This window comes from Desmodus rotundus, chromosome 10 (genome assembly GCF_022682495.2).
Source record: "Desmodus rotundus isolate HL8 chromosome 10, HLdesRot8A.1, whole genome shotgun sequence".
NCBI classification, from domain to species: domain Eukaryota; kingdom Metazoa; phylum Chordata; class Mammalia; order Chiroptera; family Phyllostomidae; genus Desmodus; species Desmodus rotundus.
The window spans coordinates 36,493,205-36,517,320 of record NC_071396.1 but is presented as its reverse complement, the minus strand read 5'-3'; the positions used below and the strand labels follow the sequence as shown (position 1 = coordinate 36,517,320).

Below are 24,116 nucleotides of genomic sequence, written 5' to 3'. Positions count from 1 at the left end.
TGTTTCTGTTGAACAAGGATGCTCTGCAGGGCTCTGGGGTAGTTAGTTCTCACTTCCCTGGACACTCCGACAAGGAATAGCTGGGTATTTCCCATACTCCACACTCTCCTGGATGCAGTCTTGGATTCAAGACCACGCAGACGGTACCAAAGGGGCTTCACGAAGAACTAATCAAGACCTCGTGGTACTTCGGGCTCCCTGCCTAAGACGGAGTCCACCCCTACAGCTATTACTGGCTCCGCAGAGGCCAGCATCAGCGTCAAACCAGCGTGGAGGACGCACGTGCAGCGAATGCCACAGTGAGGCTGAACAACCAAGTTCAACTTGACTCTTGCAACTAGAAACCATGAAAGAGCTCATACGTTCTAACCACATTGGGTGCAACGGAAAACCCGAAACGTCTTCCACACCCTCCACAGCTGCAACTGCAATGCAAACCAAATCCAAACGATGACTACAGCTCTTGCGTACACTTGGTTGATGCAGGACTGTCCCTGCAAATCTCTGCGCCCCCTTTCATCCAAGTCCACACCTACAGGAAAGAACTGTCCGATTTTGTCGGCTGTGCTTAGGAGTAACTGAAACACAAGTGAGTCACAAACCTTCCTTGCGAGAAACACAGTCTACATCCTTGTTTAAAACAGTTCTGTTCCGGCCCTGGCTGGTGTGGCTCAGTGGATTGAGCGCAGGCCTGTGAACCAAAGGGTCGCAGGTTCGATTCCCAGTCAGGGCATATGCTTGGGTTGCGGGCCTGGTCCCCAGTAGCGGGCATGCGAGAGGCAACCACAACCACACATTGATGTTTCTTTCCCTCTCTTTCTCCTTCCCTTCCCTTCTCTCTAAAAATAAATAATCAAATAAAAAAAGAAAAGAAAACTCTTAAAAAACAACAACAACAGTTCTGATGAAATGCGTCTTTAAATCTGCAGAAGGAATGTATCCCCTCAGGGGTCTGTGACAGGTTGTAAAAGAGAGGCATGCTGCTTGGCTTCTGGCAGAAACCCAAGCAGGAGCGATGAGGCCAGAGCAGGAGGAAGGAGGAGGCAGGATGAGCCAGGGCCAGGGAGAGGCTGGGAAGAGCCACCGTGGGGTTCCCACACGCCCACTGGGAAGCCACAGGGAGAACCGGTCCCCTATCGCTGGGGCCCTGCTCTCACTTCGCCGCCCTCAGTCAGTGAGGACACAAGAGCAGGAAGAAAGAGCCTCGTCATTCAGCACCCATAATGTGCCAGGAATGTACTAGATGCTCGGCGTAGCTCACCTACATTAATCTCACCCCGCAAGGCAGTTAACATCAGCCTCCTTCTTCAAATACATGGGGAAATGGAAGTTCTGGAGGTGAAGAGAGCTGTCTGGTGCCGTGGTTAGTAAGTGGCAATGTGTTGGAAAACTCTCATTTCCTCTTCACAGAACCTTACAGGGTATGACATAGTTTTCTTGGGTAAAATATATATATATGTGAAAAATGTGTCTGTGTGTGTATACACACACATACACACATATATTCATATATATATACATATATATATATATATATATATATATATATATATATATATATATATAAAGCCAAACATTTAGAAGAAAATGTAACAGGACAACTGCGTGGCATCGAGGTCCGAAGGGATGCCCAAAACAGCAAACTGGAAACGGTAAGGTGAACACACAGCCAGCCATCCATCCAGTAGGTAAATATTTCTGAACATCTGCCACGTGCGGTCCCCTGCTCCAGGGACGCGGGACACACGGTCCAACAGAGACCCAAACCCCTGCTCTCCAGGAACGTCTGTGCTAGGGAGAAACGACATTAAAATTCAAATGAACATTTTCGTTCACCATTAGAGGTAATAATATAGAGAAAAGATAGAGAACCGATGAAGGGTTAGAATCTAGCGTATCTAAATGATGCCTACAAAGAAGTGAGAGGACAAGGAGAAAAAACACTCATGGGGAAAGGTAAGGAAACAAGCGATTTGCGGAAGTGGGAGTCCCAGGGCCAGTCTGGACGACCCACTGCGCCCCGTGGAGGAAACAGTCGGCCGCGGATGAGGGCAGAGCGAGGCCCAGTGGTGCCCATCTTGCTGACCACAGACAGAGGGTCTGATCAAGTCTCTGCTCTCTCCCATACTCCCCACCAACGCTGGCTTCATCTTGGCTCAATGGAATGACCGGGTTTTATTGAGCTAATCAATACCTTCCACCGAAACTGTGGCCACAGTCCGAATATCTCCAAGTGCACTTCCCTGTACTCCAAACCCTCTGACCAGCTCAGGCCAACGCCGAAGCCCCGCCTGCAGCACCTTCCTCATCCTCTGCAGGGCGAAGGCAGACCGGTCCCACCTGACTGCCGGCTGGGGAACGGCCCACGGACAGGAGTGGATGGGAAGCAAATGAGAATAGATTCACGTTTCTTTACGAGTTATAAACAACACATTTTTGTAACTGAAGAAATAAACACAGCTCACTTCTCAAAAAGCCAACACTTCAGGAGAGTTGTAAGATGCCACCTGCTCCCTGGGGGAACACTGAAGGGAATCCGCAGGATTCAGGCCAGGCCGCAGGGAAGGCCAATTAGATTGTTTAGACTACAGCGTTCCCACACTTCCCTGAACGATAAACAGACCCTGACTCGCTCCCCCCTTTGACACCACCGTTCTCCCCCCACACACCCGATGCTTCCTTCTTCCAACACCCCGCTTGGCCCCCTCCCCACATTGGGCACCCACAGCACTGATGGACACTGTTGGGGGCTCCCTAGGCAGCCCTAACATATTGGGGAAGAAAGGTAAAAAGGGACGGGATTAGAAGAAAGAGGGAGAAAAGAAAGAAACGAAGTAAAAATAGATGTGCCTAAGGTCGTGACAGGTAAGGTGACTCAGCCATTAGCCACTGGCATTGATGCCACTAGCTGTCCAGAGCAAGACACCTAATGGACAAGAGGAGCGTCGCTAGGCTTAGCTCTGACCCCCGCGTGTCCTGAGTCCACGCCTGTCCAGGTCTGTTTTGTGCTCTGTGATCTCTGAGGTTCTCTTTACCCTGAGATTTCCCACACCACTGGTCTACCCCATGAGCCCACCCCCGGAGCCGCAGGTCAAAGAGGGACACGGAGGAACGTGCCACCAAGAGACAGAGGAATCTTGAAGGTGTGTGCAGCCAACCCCAGAGCGTCAGAATGCCTGGCGCGAACACAGAAAACTGAAAGGAAAAAGAGCCACGTGCACAGTTTGGGTTAGGGGTTTCAACACCCCTCTCTCAGCTACTGACTCGATAACGAGATAGAAGAGTCACCAAGCACAGAGAAGAACTAACTAAACCACATCGTCAGCCGACAAAATGTAATCGGCATTTAAAGACCCAACAACAGCAGCCGGACATCCGTGGGCAAAAGTTAGTCTTGACCTCACACCTTATACAAATCAACTCGCAATGGATCGTGAATTTAAACATACGCATGTAAAGCTATAAAACGTTTGGAAGAAAATGGAGGAGAAAAGAAAATGACGAGAAACGCTTCCATTTTATGAAGAGAACAATAATCTTGGAATAAAAACCTGAGTCGTACTAACCGATATTACTTATGAATACAGGTATGCTGCCTTTCAATGAAATGTTTGCAAACCAAATCCAGCTGAATGCTAATAAGACAATATATCATGGCAAAGTACAGTTAATGCCAAAAAGACACGGATGATTCAATCCTAGAGAACCTATGAATGTGATTCATCATGTCAGTAAGTCAGAGGAGAAAGAGGAGATGACCAACCACGCAGACAGCTCTGCAGAACCCTGCTGGCCAGCACACTGGGAATTCCAGCTTCACGCATACACAACAGCTGGGCCGGGGGGGACCCCCACCCCACCCCGCAGGGGAGCAGAGCTACACCAGGGGGTGGCCCACCCGTATCTGTACTGGGAGGCTCATTGATCAACCCTTCCCTCAGCCCAATATGAGAGACGGAGAATCAGTCAACACACCCAGCAGACAGAGCGCCGTGTCTGCTAGAGTGTTTTTCTCAAAGTGTACATACAGCCCCCTAATGTGGCATGAAATTAACTTATTAGATCTTAGCCAGACGTTTTCCTCATGGAACCACTCGGAATTAAATGGGTAACAAAGCCACTGGGACTGTGAGTCACTCATAGGAAGGGTAAGTGTGGTTTCTTGAAACTTCGGTTCCAGTAACAAGAATACAGACATGCTTGAGGGATGACGTTGATGAGTTCAATTCTGCCTGCGGGTCACGGTCGAAGGGCTGGAGCGACCCTGAGCCGGAGGTGGAGAGGGAGCCATTTCTAGACTTCTGCTTGCTACAGACTCAGGATGAGGGCTGACGTGGCGAGCCAGGTGGTGCGGACGGCCTCCCTGTCTTACACGAGCATCTACCTCACGGAGGGAAGCGGACTTCCCACAGTGCACGGACACTCGCCTCCCACTCCTCTTTCACGTTCACTCGTCCCAGCTCAGCGGTACTAGTTTACAGTGACCGGTGAGTGCAGCGATTCCAGCATGCTTTCCAGAGTCACACAGCCTCGGTGCAAAGCCTGCTTTGGCCAGATTAGATTAGATTATTCCTCAAAAATATTCCCACCCACCCTGACCAGTGTGGCTCAGTTGGTTGCACAGCAAAGTGAAAGGCCGCCAGTTCGATTCCCGGTCAGGGTACATGCCAGGGTTGCGGGTTCAGTCCCCGGTTGGAGAGGATACAAGAAAATGAGAGGCAATCGACCAATTTTTCTCTCTCACATTGTTGTTTCACTCCCTCTCTGTCTCCCTCCCTTCCCCGCTCTCTAAAAAAATAAATAAAATATTTTAAAACAATATTCCCACCCCTCACCCTGTGCTCATGCTCACACACACTCTATCTCTATGAGAGCAACGTACTTGCCCATCCGAGGGATGGAATCCCCAGGGATTCAGGGCTTGGCCACATAACCTGCTCTAGTCTCACAGTAGGTGAGAGTGTTTCTCTACCCCCCCACCTATGGCTTCAGCTGTGTGAGTGGCTTCGGCCAACGGGATCTCAGCAGAAATGGCAGAGAGTGTGCAATGAAGTGTGTTTGTTACAGTATTATTCACAACAGCAAAACACTGATCAGCCTACATGATAAGCAGCAAAGAATTAGTTAATAAAACACTAACTAATGGTACAATACTATGAAGACATTAAATATCAGTATAGAAAAAGATTTAATGGCATGTAGAAATGTTCCTCCTGTTGTTAATTAAAAAGTTATAAGCAAAATATAGTGTAATCACTTTTTATAAGATACATATATATATGTTAACCTTCTAAAAAGAATATTAAAACTAAACACCACAAAATCCTAACAACTGATAAAATTCAATGTGATTTTTTTCCCTTTTTGTCCTTTCCTGTGTTTCCTACATTTTTAAAACAAGAATGTTTTACATTTTTAAATAAAGGGGGAAACACAATGGAAATTTCAAAAGACAGAGTGAGGAGAACTTAAGAGTCCTTTCACCTTATAATGGGTTTTTTCTGAATGAAAGAGTTCTTCCCTGTGTGTAAATTATTCTCAAAATAAAATGCTAACTCATTTCTAACTGGCGGCGTGGAGGACGGCACCATGGTCCCGCACAGCACGCCCCGGCAGGAGCCGTTTGGTGCTGACAAATCCCAGAGAGTAACTGCACAAAATACTTGGAGAGGAAATCGCTTTATGCTGCCATGCTATTTATGGAAATTAGCATCTTTGTAAAAATAAACTGAGAGCAATGACCGTCATAAGCCTTGAAATGTGGTCTCCATGAGATGTGTTAGCTCTGGTGCCACGAAGGGGCCACGCGGCCTCCTTCCTTTCTATTATGAAACAATTACCTATAATTGGTTTTTTCCTCCTGTATCTTTAATCCCTCCCTTTCTCCTTGGCTGCTTCCCCTTGGAGACCATATACTGAATGTTCACTTTGCTTAAAAAAAAAAAATCCTTTCCAGTGATCCTGTTCCTCCCTCAAACAGGATTGTTCACTTCCCGCCTTTGGGGCTTCGCTGTCCACAATGCACACCTTCCCCTGACACTGCTCCATCAAACTAATCGACCAAATCACAAGACCAGGGTGAATTTTCACCCTCATGGGCCCTCTAGCAACACTTGCTCAAAATCTCAAGGAATTTTCAATTTCTCATTCTCTCTCTCTGCCGATGCCATGTAATCACTTGTCTCCAGTTCCATCACTTCAGGTTCTTAGATGGCTCCCACGTGCACATCCCCCAGTCCTGACCCATTCACTCCAGCAAATGGAGCAAATGGATCAGACGGTCTCATGGTGACTGACCAGTGCCAGTGGCTTCCCTAGGGTCCTTTGCTCAAGTGCGCCCCTGGTGGTGCAATGGAGTCTTCATGGTGCCTCCCATCATCTCCTGGGCAATGCCCCCAGGACTGTGTGCTGCCCGCTGAGTGAAGTCCTCTTAATTACGTGGGTATTATGCTCCTCAGGGCCCTCCCCAGTGTGGCCACAAACTGTCTTAGCTTCCTTATCTCACACCCCTTGCTGCCATGCACCCTCCTCTTCACACATACGGTCGCAATGGAAACAGAGAAGAAAAAACAGATTTAAGAGACATTTCTGAGATGGAATAAATGGGTACAGTCAGGGAGACAGAAAAGGATGCATCTGGAGTGGGTCCAGAACCCTGGCTGCGATGTCTGGTGACAGAGCAGCCAGGCCCTGAGTCAGAGCAGGGGGGTGGGGGGGCAGTGCTCGAGGCCGCTGTTCTCGAGCGGCCCCCCTTTACGGGGGGAGACTTCCAGGCGGAGGTGGCCAGCCCCTCGTGGATACACTGACTCAACCTCATTCATGAAAGAGGCAGACACAGGCGTCTCATTTTGGAGGGGTCCTCGAGTTTAAAAAAAGAAAGAAAAGAAACAAACAAAAAACAGAACAGAGTTGTCAAAATTGTGCTTTGTATCTGGTGCTCACTTTGAACAGTTCATGTAAAATAATGGACAATGTGTCACCTTTTGGCACATCTATAATCCTAATCGAAGACAACGTCAAAAGCCTAAATTGGAGTCTGAATCATTCTGAGACCTGGGTCCCTCCACGGCCAGAGGGACCCCGGCAGATGCCTCTGAGAGAGTGACTCAGGTGTTCGGGGACAACTCGGGGAGGGAGGAAGGGAGGGGGGAGGGAGAAAAAGAGCCAGAGACAGGCCGAAGAAGTAGGTGGAGGTGGAGGTCGGAGAGGCAGCAAGAGAACAAGGAGTGAGGGTGTCACAGGTGTCACACAAGGAGGGAGCTCCCCTTCGATCTCCCACGACCTTCCCTCCGGAAGCGTCCGATGACCCCACCCCACAGTGGCAGGCCATGGGGACTGCTTGTTCACAAGGTGGAGGCTGCGTCCAGGGCAGGTGGACGCCTTTCTGCTCAGACCCCATCGTCAGTGTTAACACAGTGTGGACACGCACCCAAGATCACCGTGGAGGGTGTGGCCACGCAGGAAGCCCCTTTCCCATACAAACCCTCGTGTGCCGGGAAACCCACACCTGAGACAAAATATGGCGAAGGGGGGAAGGACAAAACGTGTCCCAAATGCAGAGCAGGGCACGTTCCATGAAGAAAAATTATACTAAGGACATATTCAGATACGTGAGCAAAGAGTCAGCAAGAGGTGTTTGTTCGTTGCGTGTGGCTGAGCAAACTCAAGGGTACACACCATCCTGGAAAGGACTCAGACGTCCAATAAAGAACTACTTCATTTAGCCCTGGCTGGTGTGGCTCAGTGGATTGAGTGCCGGCCTGAGAACCAAAGGGTCGCCTGTTCAATTCCCAGCAAGGGCACATGCCTGGGTGGCAGGCCAGGTCCCCAGTAGGGGGCATGCAAGAGGCAACCACCCATGGATGTTTCCCTCTCTTTCTCCCTCCTTTCTCCTTTCTCTAAAAATAAATAAACTCTTTTAGAAAAAAAAAACTTCATTTTAACAAATTCCAGTATTGTGGTAGATCCCGAAGTGCAATGAATTCATTCATCCCAAATGCCAATGGTGTGGTGCCCGTACTGACACTAAGATGTTGACGAGATACTGACTGAAAAGAAATGACGTAAAAAAAACCCCAGTATGTTCAGCACGATCCCGCTTACCATACAACATACACACACATTTACACCACAGTCATGCATGGAAAAAGTCTGGAAGATTACATATAAAGTGATAATGGTTATTATCTGGGCAGTAGTATTAAGGTAAAATTTTTATTTTGACTTTCCCTTCCTGTATCTCTATCTTCTACTTTTCTACAATTTAAATGATTCACGTGCATAATTTACCCGCTCACGGTCAGTGCCTCTGGACCAGAATGTCAAGCTGCGGCAACGGGCTCCCATCCACTTGAACCTGTTCCCCCGGACAGAGAGCAGCAGGCAGAGTGCCCCAGAACTTGGCTCGGGAGTTGTAAGGAAAGAGGACCAGAAGATACGGGGATCATGCAGATGACAGCGAGAAGAGAAACAGATGAAAAGGGTGCAAAGAAAAACAAAAAAGAGATTCTACCATGAACTAAGTGGGAGCATAAGAAGCTCTTGTGAAAGGTCGATGTAAGTGTTCGTGGGTCGCTAACCATCGCCCCCTGGGCCCCCATTCACTCACAAGGAGACTGACCCAGGCTACCCTCTCAGACTGAGTCAGCCACCCGCCTTCTGCTGGGTCATAAGAGGGGTCGGGAGGAGGCAGGAGGTGGGGGAGTCTCTGTACCTCAAGACCACCAACACTGAGAGTCTGCAGACAAAAATGCCATCAGGACCGGAATGTCCCGGATCTCTGAGGCCAGAAGCATTGCCAATAGCAGAATCCATGAAACCAGAATGTTGCATGAAGACCAGAAACAACACCATTACCCAAAAAACACCAGAGAAGACCCCTAAGACCACCAGCACCAGGAACCACCTAAAACAGCACTTCAACCATAAGAACAGAACAGCTAGTCCTGGCCCTGAGTCTAGAGCCAAATGTCTAATTTTAGCATTGACACATTCAAGGAGACCTTTCCCAATGCCCAAAACATGGGACTTTAGGACCCGAAGCTGATGACAACGAGTACCCCACGTACGTAAGTGAGGTACCAACATGAAACAGACAGCTCCCTTAGAGCCCGCTAAGCAGAGGCAGGGAAGTCCCATTATCACCAGCCTCCACCGTCCTCCCTCGCTAATCTCTAAGAAGGGCTGAGACACACTGAAGGGAAAGAGAATCACTCGTAGAAATTGGGGGTACCTGCAAAGAGAGACTGGCATCTACCCCCCTCCCCCCAGATGAACATCTGCTCAGACTGGATCTGGTCTGTCCCTGAACCTACCGAGGAAGAAACGGGGAACTGAAGGGGCTGGCAGGACAGAAAGAGGAGGCAGAATCCTGTCCCGCAGCGTCTGCACACCGGGGATGCATGCACTGGATCAGCAGATCAGTGCCCAATGCCAAGGGGGGGCTGGGTTTAAACCAGTCTGCCAGCACCCCACCCAGCAGGGCTACCTGAGGACCCCAGCAGCCTGAGCTGCACCTTCTGCCTCAGGAAAGGGAGGTATTGCAGAATTCTGCAGGATTCACATGCGCTGCCCAGAGGGCAGAGGGTCCACAAGAGCCACAGAGGTAGCGGCGGCTAGCAGAAAGAGGCATCCCGTTAAGCAAAGAGCTGTTTGGCTTTCTCTCAGACTCTTCCCCTTGTTTCTAACCCCCAAAATACTGGAGCCAGAAGAATGAAGACCAAGGTGTGGCCTGACTGGGTGACTCAGTTGGTTGGAATGCCGTCCTGTACATCAAAAGGTTATGGGTTCGATCCCCAGTCAGGGTGTGTGAGGGAGGCAATTGATCAATGTTTCTCTCTTACATTGATTTCTCTCTCTCTCTCTCTCTCTCTCTCTCTCTCTCTCTCAAATCAATAAACATATTCTCAGGTGAGGGAGGGAGGGAGGGAGGGAGGAAAGAAGGAAGGAAGTGAGGAAGGAACCAACCCAGAGCTGGTCCCCACCCCCAGTGGTGATGAGGAAACTGACCAGAGCATGCACCCACGTTGGGGACTCAAAGCCACATGTCATGCCTCAGCTAGATAGAAGGGAGATGAGGCTTAAATCAAGTGTGGGATCAAAATTTTAAACTGGACTGGACTTTCAATAAATGGAATCCCAAGACTTCACGGGACTGGATTTGACCAAGCATACCTGTAGCTTGTGGCTGGCTCCATATTTAGGTCCCTGTGAGTCGGGACTTCTCGAGGAAGAAGGCTGGAAGGGACAGCTGGAACAGCAGAAGCTGTCTGCTCAGGGGAGATCAGGGTCTCTGGAGGGAGGACCTGGAGCCACAGGACACTCCCAGAGTCCCTGAGACAGGAAGGGGAAGGCCTTCCCAGCTGTCTGGGTGAGGGAAACAGCGAGTGCCTCCAGAAAGGGCTGGGGAGCAGCTAGAAGAGAACGAGACTGCTGACCTCATAGCTGGCTGTACCATGTATCATGATTACTTGGGCTCAGTGAACACAAGAGTTTACATTTTAGCTGATTTAATAAAGAAAATCCAGTTTTTACTCAATTAGTTGGCACATCCGACACTCCTTGACATTCAGCCTCACACGCCCCCAGCCACCTGGTAGCAGCGTCAACAAGGCAAGGGGACATACTAAAGAACAGCTTTAAAGACCCCCAAACACCCAAATCCCCAGGAACCTCAGAGGCCAGCTGTGACTCATACCCAGGCTGTCCGGGGGTGGGGGTGGGGCAGGGCAATAACCAAGTGCCCAACCCCAGGACTGACCTACCCTTCACCAGAATTCTCCCAGGGCCCGAGACAGGACCATCCTGGCCAAGGGCGCTCACACCTGCAGGCCCCGCCCCCTTCCAGCCTCAGCAGCATCTTCTCTCCTCAGCTTGTGCCTCGCGAGGGCCCCCTACAGCTTCACAGAGAAATTACAGGCCCTGAGCGTGTTTCTAAATAACTGTTCAGAGTGCTAGCATTGACTGTTCACTCATTGCGTGCCAGACACTCTGTTTGGCTTTGCCTGTGATTTTCTTCCACTTCACAATGATTTAACCGCTCTCAGCGAGGTAGATTCCGCCCCACCCCCACCCCCGCACAGATGCGGAAACTGAGATGCAGAGATGTTTGCGTGACAGGTCGCGAAGTGACGGGGCTGGGATTCGAACTGTGGACACCGTGGTGATGAGGACCGCTGGCCCAGAATCTCCTTTTACAACCTTCTGTGCACATTGCCCCACACATGGAAACACACTGCCCTTGGCCCAAGGTCAACAGACAGCCTCAACACGCACGCTCAGATTTTATAGGGTGAGAGAAGACAGCATGAAACTCCGTGCCTTGAAAGCTCAGCCCCAGGTGACCAAGCACAGACCTCCGAAGCTCTCCCAGCCAGTTTCAGACCAGCAGATGGGTCGGAAAAGCAAGTGTCCACTTTTCAACCACATACTGCTCCTCCCTGACCAGGAAACCACGAAACCACCTCAAATACTTTTGTTCTAACAAAAGACGTCTATTAACATATGATTATGGCCCTGGCTGGTGTGGCTCAGTGGATTGAGCACTGGCTTGTGAACCGAAGGGTCACTGGTTCGATTCCCAGTCAGGGTACATGACTGGGTTGCAGGCTTGGTCCCCAGTTGGGGGTGCACAGGGTAGCGAATGGGCTCGTCTGTTCTAACTCACACAGGGTAGTCAGCAGCAGCCCTCAGGACACAGTGCTAAGATGTGTCCCACACCCTTAGATCTGGGGCTACAAACTGCTTGACCATATCCAGGCTACAAACACAGTCATCTGACTTTCGAGGACTTAAAAACTAGGAGATTTCATAGGAACGCCAGATGATGCAGCTCTCTTGGAAAATTGGGAGATCTGGAGAGTGTGGCTTGTGTCCCCAGTTGGCGGTGAGCAGCTGGGCTGGGTAGAAGTGGCTCTGAATAAATGAAGCATGTGCCATCCGCTTTGCTACTGTCTCCACCCCTCCCTACTGTCTCTCAGCAAGGCTAGTGTCACTGCTGTTGGCCAGTGAGGATGCAATAGAGGAGCCAGGTCCTCCCAGACTAGTGGGAAAGACAGGAGTCCAAAAAAAAAAAAAAAAAAAAAGCCTGCAAGACAGTGTGGTATGCGTTGACAGAAGTAAACTTAGAATACTTACTTAGTGGCTGAGCTAAAGCCGGACGCTGAACTCTGCCCAGGCCTTGGTCTGGCTTCTAGCAGCCCAGCCCCTACCAGGCACATGTAGGTGGCCACTCTAGACTGTCCCAAGTCACCTCTGGTACCCACAGTGGCATTAAGGCCCTCGCTCAAGACTCAGACAGGACCCAAGGGATTAGGGTTATTCTTATAGGTAAGTCAACCTATGGGAATGCGTTGCAGGTAAGAGAGAAAATTATATGTTCTCTGGTACAGCGGAAACATGAATCACAGGACGGCTTAGGGGACCTAAAATAAAGGTCCTAAGTAAACAGAGGACCCGTTCCATGCCCCTCCCCCTCCCTGTTACCTGCAGGAGAGCAGAGTGCTGGAAGACCAAACATATCAGCAGCCAACGGTGGCTCTTGCAGGAAGCCATGGGGCCTGTTATCCTGGATGGATCTCACCTGAAGCCTATAAAAGAGGAAATAGTTGCTTTCCTACCAGCTCCGGCCCCAGGTGCAGCTCCCAAATCAGGGGGCAATTAGGAAGGTTTGCGTTGGTTCGGGATGGGGCTGCCTGGGGCTCTCCAGTAGGACGAGTCCACTTCAGGGTCAGGAGGGCAGCTGGACCTGCCTCCAGCGTGCGGCCCGCGCTGCCAGGCCTCCAGGGGCTGAGGCATGGCCACACCAGCCACTTCCCAGCTCATTTGTCGGCTCCAGGGTGTGGCAACTGGCAAACAACCCAGGAAGCCAACCCCGAGCCAAGGGTTAGGGCACCTGCCAGCTTCGGCTACTTCAGGCAAAAATGAGTCCGGGGCCCACAAAGCCATCCCACAGAGGGGACGGGACCTGCCTAGGGTCGCACAGAAAGTTGGTGACCACTCCCCGGGTGCAGCGCCAGTCTCCTGAAAGTTCAGGGCTTCTCCCGCCGCCGAGGACACGGAGCACCCTCAGGGCCCCAAGCCGCAACCAGCGAGGCCTGCGAGGCAGCCAACAGCCTCCCGAAGCAGGGAGGGGGCACCGGCAGGGACCCTGTGACAGCAGGAGGGCCGCGGGGAGTGCTCCAGGGTCCTCCTGGGAGTTCCCGGAGAAATCAGTGCGAGCCGAGACTGGAAAAGCCGAAGTCACCCTCGCCTCGCGGGCGCCTTGGCGTAGCCGGTGTCCGGGGGCGGGTCGGTGGCTCCTCTCCATCTGGAGAAAGCATTAAGGGCCCGGCCTAATGGGATCCGCAAATGTGCTGCTGCTTCCGACCCGGGGCGGCTCCTCGCGGCTGCAGAGAGGCGGCGGGGCCGGGGACCCCGAGCCCCTCACTCGCTCCCGGGCACAGCCGACCCGGCGGCTCCCCGCGGCCACGCTGTCGGTCCTCCCGCAGCTGCAGTGTCCTGTCACCCCGCGCCAGGCGCCTCCCTCCGCCCTCAGCCCTGTAGGAGCTGGAGACCCGCGCGCGGCCAACCTGCGGGACCTTCCGACGCCGGAGGCTTCTGGCTGCCGCCCCTCTTCCACCTAGACGCCCCCAAACCTGAAACACTCCCCTCAAAAAACACCGCAGAGCGCCCCTCCGCCCGCACAGGGCCGCGCACGTCCGTCTCCGAAGCGTTCAGACCCCGCGGTGAGGGTCGTTTTTGCGTTTTGGGTTTTTTTTTCCCAGTTTGTATTAGTATTGCCAAGCCACTGATGTCCTTGTCCTTAAAGTTTGAATGGTCAAATCTGTGTACAGCGTCCCCAGCCCGGGTCTCACCGGCGGGGAGAGCCGCCCTCGCTCCCGCGCCGAGCACCCACCTGGCACCGCGGACCTGTCTGGGACGGACAGCCCGGGCTGGGCACGCGCAGAGGAGAGGCGGCGGGACGGCGCCGTCGATCCCTGATGCGTACAGCGGGCCCCGACCTTCCCCGACGCCGGCCTCCAGCCCGCCGCGCCGCCGCCGCGAAGTTAAATGGGGCCGGGCCGCCCCGCCTCCCCCGGCCCCACCCCCGGGCGCGCGGCGCTGGCCCCGGCCCAGAGCGCAGGGCGCGCGCCGCCACCTGCACCGCCTGGCAAGTGCACCGTGCTCCCCGCGCCCTCCGTCCGCGCGGGGTCGTCAGCGCGCAGGGAGGGTGAGGGGCCCGGCCGGGCTCTCGGAGCGCGCGGGGCCGCGGCGACGGCGAGACGCGGCTGGAACGCTCCTGCGCGCGCTTCCTGGAAGCCACTCCTCGCCCGGGCTGGCCGCCAGGCGTGGTGCCAGAGCCGGGGCTGCCGACGCCGCCGACGCCGCCGCCGCCGCCGCCGGCCGCGCTGGGGAAAGGAGGCCGCGCGCGAGCCAGCCGGGGCGCCCCGCCCCCGCCGGAGCCCGAGTGAGGGTGCCGCCCCCACCCCACCCGGCTCGGGTCCGGGCGCCGGCTCTGCTCGGTCGGCCCGGCGGCCACACGGACGTTTGCCCGGAACCGCTGGCTCGTGCCTGCGCTCAGGCGCTCCCGGCGAGGCCTGACTGGAGCCGGAGACCAGTGCCCCTCCCGGCGCCCGGCGCAGGGGCCGCGCGGCTCCACACCTGGCTGCCAGGAACCCGGAGCCACCTCACAGGAGCCGAGTTTGGCTGCCCCAACCGTGGGGCGCCCAGGCCTGTGATTTGGGGTGGGAATGGTGGCGTCGGGGACCAGGGTGAATCTCCTGTGGACTTTTAGAGGTGAAGGGAACTGGGGCAAAATGTGTGTCGCTGGCCATGGCCCAGTCTCAGCTGTAGAAAGCCAAGCGACAGGGGATTGCTCTGCAAGTCCGCTGTAGGCCCCCAGCCACGGACCACGGTCAGCGTTGTCTTGGGTGCGCCGGCCACTGTGCTGACGCCCTCACGGGCTGCTCAGCTGCGTGGGGTAGGGGCATCATTCCCGTCTCACCCATGAGGACGCAGACTCAGGGGCGCAATAACCCGCACGTAGTGGTTTGCAAAGCCGGGGACTGGAGCCTGAAGCTTTTCTGTGGTTGGCACATCCCAGGTGATGTGACAGCTTTACCAAGAGGAGCTGGCCCTGCCTGCCTGCGTCCTTATGGTCCTTTCCTCACTCTGGTGATTTCCTGTGGCCAAGAGGAGGATCTCAAGACCACCTCCCCACTCTGTGCCACACGGCTGGCATCTGGTGGGAAGGGGCCAGAGCCGCTGGAGGTGGGGAGACCCATCCGTTGGGCTAAACCTGGGCTATGGGCCTGTGCACGTGGAGGCTCCTTGGTCACTGTGGTTACGTTCCATAAAGTCACTGAATTTGGGAGCACAGGAACTCTGCTCCTGGGGGAAATGCAGGGCCAGGTTCCTGCCAGCCACCGGCCATACCATTTTGCCAACAGACCCACACTCAATATTACTGGATGTGTTTCTCTTTCCAAACGTGTTACTTAACCTACATTGTTGACTCACGTGGAACTCACAGTGACCCTCACGAGGCCTCAGGCGTGAAGGAAGCTTGTCTGACACAGGTACCTTACCTAATGCAGGATTTTTCTCTGTTGGGCACGTGCCAGCCGTCTCTGCTTAGGACCAGGCAGCCCCTCAGCCCGGCTCTTGGGGGCAGTTTTAAGCAGTGAAGTCACCAATAAAAGACAAAAATGTGAAAAGTGCCATGACATAGGCCATAAAAGGACACTAGTTGAGGCCCTGGCCAGGTAGCTGAGTGGGTTAGAGTGTCTTACAGATACGCCAAGGGCCAAGGTTGTGGGTTCGATCCCCATTCGGGGCACGTACAAGAATCAACCAGTGAATGCATCAGTAAGCAGGGCAACAAATCAATGTTCCTCTCTCTCTCTCTCTCTCAAATCAATAAATAACTTTTTTAATGTTAAATCAAAGTACAACTGCTGACAAGAAGCCCAGATGTGGCCTCATTCTGTCTCTGCTGGGAACACACCTAGCAGGCAACTCAAAATTCCCACCTCTCCTCAACTGATGTGAAAAGGGTGCATGTAGTTATTGATTTGGGGATTGCAAATAAAATTTACCCAGTGTGTGAATCCCAGATACAGAGTCTTCAAGTACCGAGGTCTGACTGGGTGTGCTTCTCATACCAGGGTGTCGGAGAAGAATAACGAGAAACTTTCAGAACACGAAGCACCAGGCACCTGACTTGTATTAACTCAGTCGTCACACAGGCCTGGGGGCAGGTGTGATTTTTCACTCCATCTCACCAGCAAGGAGGCTGATGTACAAAGGCTGCACACCGCGTGTTCCCAGCAAGTAGAGTCGAGCCCTGCTCACATCATTCACATTCGAAAACCAGCCCTGGCATATCATGGGGCCTGGAGCAAAAATCACATGAATATTCAAGATGAAATGGAGAATTCAAAGAGATATTATGCTTTGCAGTGGCAGCTGTGTTGAGCTGAGGTCCCAGTGCCTGAAATTCAGGAAGACACACTGAGGAGGCCTTTGGAACTGGGGGAGCTAGTGGGGAATATTGGAGCCCCTGGGCCCTAAGGTATGAACGGCTCAGCGGGACTTCCTGTCTCTTTTTCCCTCCAGCAGCTTCTGCAGCTTCCATTCCGCAGCCAGGCTCCCTCCTGGGGGTGCCCCACATGAAGTCTGGAGGCCAGGACTGAGCCTCTCTCTGTCGAGTATCAAGCAAACCCACTCAAGAAAGAGTTGGTCAGGAGAGAAAGCAGGAGACATCACCAATACCCTGATGGAAGTTCCGCCTTCCTGTTCACCCGGCAGGTCCAGCAGTCCTACATGTGCTGAAGCTCCGCGGGTTAGGAGAACAGGGAGCCATGGAGAGCTGAGGGCACTCGGGGACAGCTGGCGGGACCTCACAGTTCCTGTCCCACATTAACCACCTAACTACCCCATTAGAACTCTCCAGGCTCTGGTTGGGGACACTTGGCAATGCTGGGGGAGAGGGGGGAATCTCTGACACTCACGTAAGCAAGAGGCAGATCTTACGCAGCAAACAGGCTCAGCTAGGGGTGACGATGTTCTACCTGTCCAGGGTGGGGTCCTTCCTTAGAACAGAAATGTTTGCGTTATGAACTGTATGTGCGTCTCCATCTGGCTGCTCCTCGGCCTCTTGGAAGGAGGTGTGACAGGAGGAGGGACGCTGTGGGCTTCGGCACACGTACCCCTGTTCTTGGTTTTTCCTCTCGTCCTGCACTGACACCCTGAGGAGCACCTCGGGGTGCCAGACCCGTCGTGTGCACTGAGGAGCTCACCACAGATCTGAACCAATCAATCTCTGCCAGGAGGGTAAGGGCAGTGTTAAACTCTTTCTAGAAAGTTCCAAGTTGTTGAGGGTGGAGCAAAGGAGGGCTGGAGTCCCCTGACATGCTCGGAGGAACAGAGTTTGGATTTGGTGGCCCTTCCCAGAGCCAGCAAACTCTCCATGCCCCAAACCCAAGGCCAATTCCCATCTGGCCTCCAGGGCTAGGAAGGTGTTCTCCGACCCAGTTCTGTGTGCATCTCGCACCCCAACACACACACACACACACACACACGTCCACACAGATGCCACCATGGTGCTCGAGCCACACCCTGGGAAGAGGAGAGTCAGGAAATCCGCCGCTGGTCTGGGCCGGGCCACACACTACAGGTTCTGGGCAAGTCCATTCACTTCCCTGGCTATCATCGTTCTCCATTCTATTATGAACATATGAAATGAGGAAGTTCTTCCAGCGTGGCTTCTGAGGTCATTTTTGCACTTTGCAGCAGCTTCCTGGTGGAGAGCACAGCACTCACTCTCCGGACTCTGGTTGTCTCCGGAGCTGACTGCGGGTCATTCACCCCGCCCTCCCAGAACGAGACCCGCCTGTTTAGTCTGCTTCCCCGCGCGTTCCCGACAATCTCCGCTTGGCAATATTTGGGTTGGACACACCACAAAGGAATACTTGAGAAGCCTTTTCCCAACTATAAGTTCAATAAAAACACTTCTATGTATTAAGGTTTGCAAAACGCACTTAACGTGGGGAGGGTTTCGATAGCCAATTAGGCATTTTTATCCCTGGCTTCCCGAGATGCCAGCAAGAAACGTTCTCTACTGGTGAGCGTGAAGAACCAATTATCTCAGACCATCCACATGGGGTCAGCTTTAGGCCTAACGAACAGGTTGGCTGCATGCAGTGCAATGTGATACGTATTGACTGACAGCCTGCTCTGCACCAGGCGTGTGCTAAGTCTTGGAAGCACAATGGCATAAGGAGCAAATGAGATGCAATGTGATAAATGATGGCCCAGTCCCACATCAGTGGTAATGGGCATAAGAGGAGAAGACAGATTTGAGAGTTGTCAGAGGCAGAATTGATGTGACTTTGGGAATGACGTAAAGGAGGGAGAGATGCGAGTGAAACCTGGTGGCCCGATTTCTGACCCGGGCCAGGCGTGGTGGCCGTCAGTGTCATTCACCCATGTGGGAAACACAAGAGGAGGGGGAGCTTGGTGGGTGGGAGGGGGCAGGGCTGAGTCAATGGCTTCACTGGAACATTTTGAGTTGGAAATGCCTGTGGGTCTAAAATCAGGACGACCACCCAGGCTGGAGATGTAGTTCTGTGACTCGCCAGCATACGGTGCACACCAGAAGCCGTGGAAACTGAGAGCGTGGATAAAAACTGGCCACCCGTCCATCCACCTTCTACCTGTTTATCAGGAAAGGAATTTCTAAATGTTCTGTAACACGCATGCATTATGTTATAATTCCCTCTAAATGGTTCAAATATCAAAGGTCTTTTTCTTACAAAAGCAAAACCAAGAAGCCACGACTGGGAACCACTTCTGAGATCTAACTGTCCGCACCATTTGCTCCTAGGGCTCCGTGGCTCTGGCCACACGATGATTCCTCGGCTCGGGTCCTTGCTCCGCCATTATGAACTTCAGCCTGGAAGGCACACCCAGAACGCCCTTGAATCCTCCAAGGCCAGGCTGACACAACCCCAGCCGCGGCCTCTGGTTTACCATCAAAGCGAGAGTAGGACTTACTCTGCATTTCCCATGAAATTGCTAAATGCTACTTCCTGAAATATGGGCCAGAGCAGTGTATTTTTATTGTTGTTTTCAAAAACTAAGAAAGAAACCAAAAGACGTCATGAAACAAATGTCCCCAAATTCCTGTGTGGGTGCAGGCAAACTGAGAACAAAATGTCCCATGTGCAGCCACACATAAATGAGGCCAAGGGAGAAGACATTTTTAAAAACTGTTATGGACATGAAATTTCATGTCAGGTGAGACTTCTGATCCCAGAAGACAGTTCGAGCTCAAATGGTTTCCTCAAGCCACCCAGTCCCCCACTGAAATCAGTAAGTGGAGATGAAAGAAATTTCTAGATTAATGCTGGAAATGGGGGAAGGGGGTTGCCCCACAACTGAGACTCAGAGGGTCGAGATGTAGCTGTAACTGTGGCAACAATGCACCCTCCCCCGAGGATGTGGGAAGAGAGTTGCGCCCTGTGAACAACCTCCTTTGACCTTGTCAAGAAGACGACCAATCTGGAAATAAATCATGTGACAGGTATAAAAGAGAGTAACGAATGCAGGTTTGCAATATCACCGTCCCTCTCTGCCCTCAAAGGTGGGGCAGGAAATTCGTGTTCTTGACTCTGCCGGCAGCCACGCAGCAAACTCAGTGTGAAGGGTGCTGTTGCTATCTGCTCGCCGTGGGCCGCGTTCACAGACCCCTCGGCTGTCACACCGAGTCTTAACGTGACGGGTTACACGACAGCTCCCGTCTGTTCTAATGCTTGTATGATGCCTCGGTTTATCTCCAGAGGGACAGGGCTGCCATTTACTGGAAGCACGGCAGCTACTAGCCCAGTTAATCCCCCGATGTTGTTCCAGGCACCGCCCTCCGCTCATCTAAAGCACTGTCCTCAATCCCGACTGCACTGTAGGATCATCTGAGGGGCTTTAAAAAATGACCAAGGCCCAGGCCTACCCCAGTCACTTAAACCAAAAGGCAGGGGTGAGAGCCAGGCGTTCGGAAGGGGCCCAGAGTTGCACGCATAGGAAGAGCTGAGAGGCTCTCATCTAAACCTCTAAACTCTCCTGCAGCAGGCGCACGCACGAGCTAGTCCCTGAGACTCGGAGAGATGAGAGGCAGCCTTTTTCCCAACCAAACAGAAGCCTTCTTGTCTTTTTTTTTTTTTTGTCTAATACTAAAGCCCATGACATGTCTACAGGTAAAGCTGCCATCAGAATCTCCAAGACTGACGAATGCAGCAAGTGGGGGGTGGGGGCGTGGGGTTGGACGGCCACCAAGGGCATGTTCATGATCCCTCTGGGTCCACCTGCCTTGGACCCACGTGGAAAATCAATGCGCATCAGCACAGTGGGGGGAAGGGACTCCTGGTTGACAGTCCCACCAGACGGAACACGACCGAGGGAGTAGAAACTATTCAACGTGCCAATGTCTGGACAGCTGAACAGAAACTCGAGAACGTCGTCACGGAGACAGACACCCATGCCTGTGTGCCAATGTCCAAGGGCACCTGCCCTGGCCCCACTCCCAGCCTCTCCACGGGCTACTGTAATCCCCAAATACCCCCACCCTGCGTCAGCCTCCACGTTCCTGCACACCTAGGCCAGACCTTGGCCTTTAAAGAGGGCCAATTAAGAACCAAGCAAGAAGACCAAAGATGAGAAACAGGGAAACCGAATCCATATTATTCCTGGGGAAGGCTATATTGGAATGTGTGGCTCAGATCTCTGGGCCATGTCATCCTGAATCCCACAACCAACCGCAGACCCACTCAGCCACAAACCGCCAGGAGCACCCTGGGGCCCCACCCTCAGGGCGGGGTCCTTATTTCTAAGCCACAGCATGGCCAGGAGGGATTCAGAACTCAGCTCTCTGCAAACAGGCGAAGTCCTAAGGGGAAGAGGAGAGGGAGCTCCACATCAGCAAGCTCACCTCTCTCTAAATTCAGGAATCCGGGCAAGCTCACCTCTCTCTAAATTCAGGAATCCGGTCGCCGTGTCTGCTCTGGGTGCAGCTGGAGGGAAGCTGGGTGACAGATAAACTCGACACAGCACGGCACGGTCTTTATCCCGAACTGGAAGGAGTGTGCTGTGTTTGAGTTGGGGGCAAAGTGAAAGCCCAGTGCTAGGGGTGGGGGGCTGCTGACGAGGTCAAGAGCAAACAGCTGAGCATTCCTGCTGTGGCCCCTGTCAGCCAGGGGCACAGGAATTGGCAGCTGGACCACTGCGCTTAGAAATCAACTTCACGTTAAGAATTACCAAGGCTGTTTGCCAACACACTGTCGCATTTATTGGGCTATTCAAGGTCAGCAAACACAAGACGCAGGGAAAGGACCAGCCGCCATCAGTCACGGTAAGAAAGAGAGCCCTCGGCGCTTCTTTGTCTTGAATTTTGCGTCTGGCAATTCACCGACATGACTGCCACGGGTGCGACTTATTTTTAGCAACCGAAAGCACATTCGGTGGTTGGACTAACGGCTTTTATAGGGCAACAAGCAAAGAAAGAAAAGCTCTATCCTCATGTAGCTACAACAAGAAGGTCATTTATACAAATGCAATCGATATAAAATACATTATAAAGGGAACACACGTACAAAAGTGGTTACGCTGGTCACAGAGCAAGGATGTCACAGACCGCCACACGGGGAGAACAAGGGTGGGACTTCATCTCAGTGACGAGAGCTGGTCCAGCATCCGAGTCACACGTTTACTGAGGTAAAGGCACAATCACGTCCACGTAATTAATGGGGAAGAACCCGGACTCCCCGCGAAGTGTCCCTTCATACCAGTTTTCATCTATCTGATTCGTTAATGTAATGATGTCCCCTTCTTTAAATCCTAATTCTCCTTGGTTTTCTGGCTCAAAGTCATAGAGGCCGCGGCAGCAGGGCTGGTCCAGGGGAGCGTGGGAGCCTGTGCACACCACAGGGAGACAAAAAAAGCACAAGTTAAGGGGACAGGTTGTCTGCGGGGAACCGGTGAGGTGGGGGCTGGCACTCGCCTTTCTCTGCCCAGCTTCCCTGGGGCTGGCGTGTGGCCTCTGTCCTCCTCAGCTATCCCAGTTGTCCCCTCCTGATCTCTGAGGCCCAGGGCTTCTCTGGTCAGTTCTCCCAGCCAGGAATGCCAGCCTAGCCCGCCTCCGTGAAGCGGCCACACAGCTCTGGCTGGCCTCCCGGGACCTCCAGGACTGCAAGGCCCAGCCCCGGCCCTCAGGGGCTTTGAGCTTCTCTGCGGAGATTGGACACTGCACGTAAAACACTGAAAGAGCCACGACGAGGTGGAATCGCTCATCGCTCAGAGGCTCTGAGCATGGGGAAGGAAGCAGGAAAGGCCTGGGTGTGCGAGGACGTCCTCCCAGAGCTGGTGACCAGGAGCCCGAGCGTTCACATACCACCCTGACCTCTTGGGGTTATTGTACGAACCCAGAAGTCCTCAGATCTCAGAGTTTAAAAATAACTGCATTTTACATTTTCAAAACTAAAACGAGGTCATGGTGAGAAAGAGGAAAGAAAAGAGCAAAGACGTGTCAAAATTAAGTCAGCTATAACCCACTAACGCAGACGTACCCAATGTTAACCTCACACGTTGGCATAAAAGCACCCAGGCAGCTGTATGGATGCATTCGTGTGTGTTCTCACACAGTCGTTTTTGTAAAAGAATCTTCCTACACGTTACAGGGAGCATCTTTCCAGATTACTTTTTTAAAATGTATTTGTTTATTTTTGTAGAGAGAGGAAGGGAGGGAGTAAGAGAGCGAGAGAAACATCAACATGTGGTTGCCCCCTACTGGGGACCTGGCCCACAACCTAGGCATGTGCCCTGACTGGGAATTGAACCTGCGACCCTTTGGTTCGTTCGTAGGTCAGCACTCAATCCACTGAGTCATACCAGCCAGGGCTTCTTTCCAGATTACTTTTCATCATGGACCAGTTGTCAAATACATTACTAGAACATGTCTTTATCAATATATTATTGGATATTTGAGAGCCCTTCCTACTTCTCTTCCTTCCTCTTTCTCTTTCTTCCTTCCTTCCTATTTTTTTCTTGTTTTCTCTTGCTTTCGTAGATAACTGTGAAAAATACCCTAATATACGTGTATTTACAAATGTGCACAATTAATTCCTGAGGGTGAACTTCTGGAAAGGACTGTGCTCTATTCCTAGGACATACATTTTTCCAGGAATCTTAACATGATCACTTTATATATCGATCATTCTTTGCATCGAAAGCTTTAGGAGTCCCTGTTATACTGTAAATATTGAGCCTCTATCTTCCCAAGCATGATTACTCACTCATCATCTGGTTTTGTCATTTTGTTTTCAGGAAGGGGGTTCTGGTTTCTGGCACACACGGAAATTTTTACAGCCCAGTGGATCAAATGTTTCATTCATGGTTTCTCTTCCACACTGATACATAAACGTTCCTCTAAATTTATCCCAGTTTTTTAATTTAATTTTTCACGTTACCTTTTCTTTTCATCTATGTGGAATTTGGCAGATAAAGGTATTATTTATTTTAATAATGTTTCAGCAGGTATCCCCGCACATTTTATTAAACAGCGCATCCTTTCTCCACTGACTTCAAATACTTTTATCTTTTTTACATATTTGATTATCGTGAGTACTGGGACCTATTTTAAGGTTTTCCTATTTTGTTTCTCTGATCCATTCCAGTAACAACCATATTATTTACAATACTGTGGCTTTAAAACAAATGTTAACAATAGTAAAGCATGTTCCTCTTCCTTATGCTCCTGTTTCAAAATTTCCTATTTTCACAAAATCATTCGACCAGGTAAGCTTCAGTGGCAACATATCAAGCTTCCCCCTGACACAAATCTCATTTTGATTTTAACTGGGTCTTATTTTGGAGTAATCATAAGATTAATTTTAAAAGATTCTTTAAAAAATTAAAGACTATGGCACGCCGTGCCAACAGCACACATGTATGAATTATCTACTTTTACCGTATGGAGAGGCTGACTTTGTTACTACTTAAAGAGTTTCACATCTGTATTTAAAAGTGAAATTACTTCTTTTTTATATTCTGGTCAGGTTTTGGTATCATGTTAACTTTGTGAATTAAAC

At 51.9% G+C, this 24,116-nt stretch overlaps 3 protein-coding genes across 7 annotated transcripts in view; all 3 read right to left on the bottom strand.

Moving 5' to 3' along the window:
- The window catches only part of ADAMTSL3 (ADAMTS like 3), a 143,647-nt gene extending 129,298 nt beyond the window's left edge, over positions 1–14,349 (bottom strand). For all 3 annotated transcript variants that reach the window (XR_006655667.2, XM_045196616.2, XM_024561776.3), the window contains exons 1-2: positions 13,895–14,349; positions 12,484–12,587 (exon numbers count right to left, since the gene is read on the bottom strand). Coding sequence is in view for 2 of the 3 variants with exons in the window: in XM_045196616.2 (XP_045052551.2) it covers positions 12,484–12,552 (69 nt within the window). In the remaining variant the exon portion in view is untranslated. The remainder of the gene's footprint in view (positions 1–12,483; positions 12,588–13,894) is intronic.
- EFL1 (elongation factor like GTPase 1) overlaps positions 1–24,116 on the bottom strand; it is a 339,962-nt gene that overhangs the window by 210,837 nt on the left and 105,009 nt on the right. The gene's annotated exons all lie outside the window — the stretch shown is intronic.
- The window catches only part of SH3GL3 (SH3 domain containing GRB2 like 3, endophilin A3), a 41,656-nt gene continuing 38,841 nt past the window's right edge, over positions 21,302–24,116 (bottom strand). For 2 of the 3 annotated variants that reach the window (XM_024561799.4, XM_045196585.3), the window contains one exon: positions 21,302–21,942. In XM_024561799.4, the coding sequence (XP_024417567.1) occupies positions 21,737–21,942 (206 nt within the window). In that variant the 3' untranslated portion in view covers positions 21,302–21,736. The remainder of the gene's footprint in view (positions 21,943–24,116) is intronic. The other variant, XR_006655635.2, reaches the window with a different exon arrangement.